The sequence below is a fragment of the Hemicordylus capensis genome, chromosome 4 (genome assembly GCF_027244095.1).
Source record: "Hemicordylus capensis ecotype Gifberg chromosome 4, rHemCap1.1.pri, whole genome shotgun sequence".
Lineage (NCBI taxonomy): Eukaryota > Metazoa > Chordata > Lepidosauria > Squamata > Cordylidae > Hemicordylus > Hemicordylus capensis.
The window spans coordinates 120591899-120598206 of NC_069660.1; the positions used below are offsets into that span (position 1 = coordinate 120591899).

The 6308-nt window shown below is 39.3% G+C and overlaps 1 protein-coding gene across 5 annotated transcripts in view; it reads left to right on the forward strand.

The window, feature by feature from the left end:
• Positions 1-3900, forward strand: part of SH3GLB1 (SH3 domain containing GRB2 like, endophilin B1) — a 33846-nt gene extending 29946 nt beyond the window's left edge. For all 5 annotated transcript variants that reach the window (XM_053244163.1, XM_053244164.1, XM_053244165.1 and 2 more), the window contains 2 exons: positions 2477-2711; positions 3211-3900. In XM_053244163.1, the coding sequence (XP_053100138.1) occupies positions 2477-2711; positions 3211-3318 (343 nt within the window). In that variant the 3' untranslated portion in view covers positions 3319-3900. The remainder of the gene's footprint in view (positions 1-2476; positions 2712-3210) is intronic.
• The last annotated feature ends 2408 nt before the right edge of the window (positions 3901-6308 follow it).

Genomic DNA, 6308 nt, shown 5'->3' on the forward strand with positions numbered 1-6308 from the left:
GTGGTACCTTAAGTGTGGGCCCTGTCTGCAGGTACAGTATCCACTAGAGCTCAACAGCAGGCCCCACACCAACGTATTCTGTAGCCTTGCTCCTATGCTGCCTATAAATGCAACATTGGTTAGAGGAGGCAATGCCACCTCAAGCTTCTCTAATAGAAATTTTGACAAGGTGAGCAAGTACAGTTGCTAAGTGTTATCTAGAACCTTCTTATTCTGTGGCTTAGGACATGTCTTCTGTGTTCTAGGAATCCTTCACTGCATGGGTATCTGGTTTTATTTGTAAAGTTAACACTGAAACTCTCATTGTAATTCAAAAGAATCATTTTTAAAAAACACAAAGGTGCATGCATGTCTTCAAGACCTGTTTGCAAGATAGAAATGGAATGGTGTAGCTAAAGATAAGCTTTCTTAGATTAAATGACTTGTACACGATTTAGAGGAACTTAATTTTTATCCAGTCTATCAAGGACTCTAGAAAAGGGGTGCAATACTTTCCCCCTTAGTATATTTTACATTGGGACTGGCTGACTGAGAGTACCAGAATCTACAGACAGTGGTCTGGGGCTGAAAGTGTTTCAGTACATGTGCATTTTGAGGCTCTATAATAGGTTCTACTATCTTTTGACTAAGACAGTGCATACAAAACAATGTGTGGAATACTTCTCTTGCATAACTTGCAAAAGCAATAGTTTTGTTACTGTTAATGGAACTGCTCTGGGGTGATTGGTGAATACCCCTACAAGTGTTTGGGCTTTGTGTGGAGAATTAGTGAGCTGGGGTGGAGCAGTCCCATGTCAGAACAATTTTGTGCAAAGTCCTGGGGGAAAGAACGGACAGAGGTTGAAGTTCAAAATAAAGTATGGTTTTATTTGAGGATTTAGGGGTCCAGCGGAATAAGAAAGTTTATTAAAGCAATATTACTACTGAAATATGTTACAAAGATTAACCACATACTTGCAAAAGAGGCATTTTAGCTTGGTGTTCGAATTAAATGACTTCCAGGCTGGCTAGAGAAAAAGCTTTAAAGAAACAGGTTTTTGGATTTATGAAAGAGAGCAGGGATAGGGAGAGCCCAGAGGGGCTCAGTGGTAATCATACAAGCTCATCCTTCCTTTTAGTGGAGATTGGACCCTCATGGTTCAGGTGCAACCGAAGGATCTTTTTCCTCAGGAATGGATCAGGAACTGGCAGGCAGCAGCAGAAGTAAATCCCAAAGGTGTCTGTTCTCGTGTAGCCAGCTTCTCATAGCTTGCTGGTCAGATCGGGCCAGTGAGGAAGGCTTATCTGGAGGCTAAGAGCGGGAATGGCGCGATGAGCAGGACCTGGCCTAGTGTTACGGCTGTTGTCCAGTCTATCACCCAAACAGTGGGTGACTCCACGGTGTAAAGTCCAAATGAAGCACACTGGTTCAAGAAACCAGGGCCATTTATAGCCGAAAATGGGCTCTGAGGCAAAATACCAGCCACTCCTTTTTTTCCTGAGGAAGGAAATTCTGGTGGGTCTCAAAAGGATCCATTGTTTTGTGTCTGCTGTGCAAGCTAGAGCATGGTCCCGTGAGGCTCCTGAACATGTTAAGAGTGGGAACTACAAGCCTGTAGTCCCAAACATAAGCAGAGAGGCTCTGTGAGCCTGCAGTACGGCAGTGCTGGCAACGTTACAAGTGAAACATAGGACAAAACTTGTATTACAACTTGAATAAAATTGGCTAGATCTGTATTATGTACAAAGATGAGGCTCCTAATGCTTTTAATCAGATCTTCTAAGTTGAATTTCTAGCCACTAAATGCTTAGTAGGCCATGTTTCTCAAGTAATTTTGCTCCTGGTGCTTTTGCCATACTAATTCCAGAATCTGTTCTTTCTACTGAACCCTATAAAGGCCTCCCTTGGTCTCTATTCCCCAGATCTCTTTAAAGGAGCATGACTATATAGCATCTGCTTCTGTAGATTACAGGAATGTCTCTTTATCTAACTGTTGCTTCGGACTGGACTAATGTCAGGATATTCTCTGCAACTGTGAGTGCTAGAGATGACTTCATTTAATGATGTTGGATATGTTGTTTGGAATTTGTTCCCTAGACACAATGCTGTGTAACATAAGGCCAATAGTGCCCTTTGCCTCTGAATAGAGAAATGTGGGATGTATTTGAGTTGTCTGAGCATATATAACGAGGCTATTTTTTTAGACTCTTTATAGATATGGATGCCCATATATTTTTCAACTGTAATTTTAAAACTTGTACGTTCTGGGCAATACTTGCTTGCTCACCCTGCCATAACTTTATTTTATGAGAAGCTTGAGGTGGCATCTAAAGCCTACTTTTGGAAAGAAAGAAAGAAAGAGTATGACAAATTGCTACTAGTAGGTGGTAGATATGAATAACAACTAGGTTGCCAGGTAAAAAATTATCACAAATGAACACTGGATAATTGCTAAGTTTAGCCAGTATTTAAAATCTTTGCCTTTGTCTTCTACAGTTTTCCATCTACGTTCCTTGCCAACAATAATCAGTCAACTTCAACCATTGTGCCAGGTAGTTCTTCTACAACTACACCTTCTGCCTCTTTAACACCTTCATTGTCTTCAATAAGCAATTCAGCAGCTACTTCAAGCTTTGGTGAACTGAAGTCATCAAGTGGTAGCAGGAAAGCCAGAGTTCTTTATGATTATGATGCTGCAAACAGTACTGAATTATCACTTCTTGCAGATGAGGTACACTTTTCCTACTTCATATTATAGTTTGGAAGTAAAAAAAATACCTTGGGAGCTAAATGCAGATAAGAACCAAAACTTTAGTACTGGCAAAAGCTATAAACCTATATAAGTAAGCATTTGATACTATAGGGCCAGGCATTGTCAGTTAGGGCTGTAGTAGCAAGTGGGGGAGGGAGTGGAAATGACTATTTATAGATGTCTGCTGTTACCCAATAGTAGACTGCTTTTTTCTATATCATATAATTGTAATACTTTTCTAGTATTAATGACTAATGTAATTATCCCACTACCAGCAACAGATGATGCATAAAATACTGTTCTATTATGTGAAGTTAACAAGGCAAATGTTTCCTTCAAATGTGCACACTTTGAGGATAATAGCTGAGCTGCAAAATCTGAATATTCTGTTATAAACAGAGTAGACTTTTTGTGAAAATGAGTGAATGTTTGTCATGATTGGCATATGCATAATACATTCTCTCCCCCTTATTTTTAGGTAATAACAGTGTACAGTATCCCTGGCATGGATTCAGACTGGTTGATGGGTGAACGAGGAAATCAGAAGGGCAAAGTGCCTATTACTTACTTAGAACTGTTAAACTGAATGACTGGCTTGTATAAAGAATGTCAGTTATGGTGAGACCATATTTATATGCAATTAACTTTATATAAAGCAGGTTTAAATGTCTTCCATGTTAAATGTCTTAAGGGACAAGAATACCAGCCTTTAGAAATGGGCTTTTCCTGCCAATATTGTGCATGGTAGATGATTCTGTTCAGATTTAAGTTGTGTTTAAAAGCTTTTACTTTATGTGCCAAGACTGTTTCTTACAGAATTTTGTTTCTATTGGACTTTTCACTAATAACAAACTTCTACTTTTGAATAATCTAAACTGAAAGCAGGAGATACTGTTTGCTACAGAACTTTTCATAATGGCAAGCTTCTTCACAAACAATAAACTGTTTAAAATGTCTCACCTTTTTTACTAGAGAGAAAGACTTTGTGTTCAATGCTTTCAAGGGCTATGGTTATTCTGTTACAATACTATTACAGCTATTGCAAGCCTTTTTTTTGTTTTGTTTTGTTAAAAGCACAATTAATACAGCTCTGCTCAAAATTTTCTCCTGGAATAACACACTTTGTGACACTCCAACAAATAAATTTTTTCCTCTTTTGTGGAATACATTTTTGGAAATGTGTGGCCAGTGTGTTGGGGAAGAGCTTGGAAAACCGGGGTGGGACTTCTGTTGGAACATTAACCTATAAATATTTTTCCTTGCCTTTCACTTTGAGCACTACAGAATTGAAAAATAATAGTAATTTCAACTTTAACCTTGGAAACAGGTTGGATTGTGCATTGTAGACCTTGAGAATAAAAATTTCCAACTTAAAATTCATAAGCATGTGCTTGAAGTTTAGTTTAAATGCAACAACTAGATTTTAGTTTTCTAATAACCAAAGTTTGGGCTGTGCTATTTCAAACCTACAGAGATTTCTAGAAAAGTACATATACTTGCTGGCTTCTGTCATGAGGTTATCAACAACAATCCCTACAGCTGGCATATTGTATACTGAGCAGCTGCTGCTGCTGAAATCTGTAGCTGCACAAGTAATAGTACTATATACTGAAAGCACTACAGCTAATTGCAGTATTCTGGATAGTTCTCTTCCCCTTGATGCAATACAACCAAATTAGTGTTGTAAGTAATATGGAATCAAACTGCATATGCAGCAAATCTCTCTGTGTTCTACAGTAATTAAGATTCCATGTTCTGCTTTTGCTACAGTCAATGAGAGCAAGCCATTTGATGCTGGAGTGACAGTACTTCTCCCCACCCCCAGCTTAGCTGAATAATTGACCTGAATATATATGGATGGTGTAAGTGACCAGCCAATTACCTATATAAATAGCCCCTGTGGCACAGCAACAAGCAGAAGGTTGCTGGTTTGAATCCCCGCTGGTATGTTTCCCAGACTATGGGAAACCTATATTGGGCAGCAGAGATATAGGAAGATGCTGAAAGGCATCATCTCATTGTGCGTGGGGAGAAGCAATGGTAAACCTCTTCTTATTCTACCAAAGAAAACCACAGGGCTCTGTGGGCGCCAGGAGTCGAAATCGACTTGACGGCACACTTTATCTTTACCTTTGAAGCCAACTCTAACAGAAGTAGGTATAGAAGATCATCTCTGTCCACTTTCTTACGCGTCAAGAGAAGGCCACATTCTCCCCCTACACAAAATCTGGATTTAGTTTTGTGACTACATCTCTGCAAAAGGAAGACCAAGAACTGCAGTGGTTGATAAGGCCAAGCTGTGACCTGGAGGTCTATCTCCTAGCAGTCTCCCCACAGCAGAAGAGCAGGGACTGTGTGAAACCCTTGGCAGAAACCGTTTCCTGTTACAACCATGAGGTAGCAAAAGAAGCTTGTGTGCTTCTATCATTGCTTGTTACAGTAAGTATGTTATATGACCATGTAACTATTAACAGTTTTAATGTGTCACTCTCTTTATCGCTTATCTTTTTCTGATCATTGCCACTTTTAGTTGTTTAATTATGTATAGGCAAGGCAGCTTATAATGAGGGAAGCTTGCCCTATACAATGGAGACAGTTTGATGAATGCTACATCTGAGCTTTTGAGCATTATGTGATAGACATCTGGTAAAAGAAAATACAGAATTACTTTTTGAATATTAAATCTTTAATAGTTTCCTGACATGAGTGACTGATGGGAAACACATTAGTATGGATAACATACAGCAAGTTAATAAATGGAATACTAAGGAGTCCCCTCTCTGACAGATCAGAATTGCTTTATAAATTTTTTAAAAATGTGAAATGGGTGTCTGACATGAGCAATTAAGGAAAGCTATCGGGAATTGCAAAATGGAATTAAAGCATTCAAATGTCTCTACACAATTGTGGGCAGAACAGCCGCCATCAAATCTGGAAGAATGAGCTAGGAAATTGCTGCTTCTGAAAGAGAATTGTACACAAACTTTTCTTGAAACAAGCTGTTTCCAGCACAGATTCTATGAATGCAATCATTCATGAAATTCATGCAGAAATCTAGATGTAGTCTGCCATGGTGAAGTAATACTCCTGAGCCCTTTCCCCTTGCATTTCCTAGTTCCTTTTCCCTAGCTTTCCCTGGTGGTAAACCTGCTTTAGTTACTATGCTTTAGACTATAGGACCTGGCTTTTAATTTGGCAAATAACCACTATCATTTTAGTTACTCACTTTGTCCTTTTTTAATTGATTGACATTTTGTATTTTACAAACAACTTTCTCAGTCGTCGTCCCCCTCTACACTTGTCCCCAAGCCCAACCTTCCGTTCCCCATTCAGTTCTGGTTGCGGGGAGATGAGAGATGGAAAGAGAAAGAAGGGGAAGGAGAGCTGAAGGGGAGGTATAACCAACAAGCTGAGCTAATTCATATTAACCTTTAAGGTCCAAAATAGTCCTGTGTACATTTCTCCATGCCTTAGATCTGCGATAGAGCCTCCATGTCCTGGACTTCATCAGTCTTTACTCAGATTAAGCCTCCTTTCTCTCTGATGTCACCTACACTCTGGAGTGCACTTCCAAGG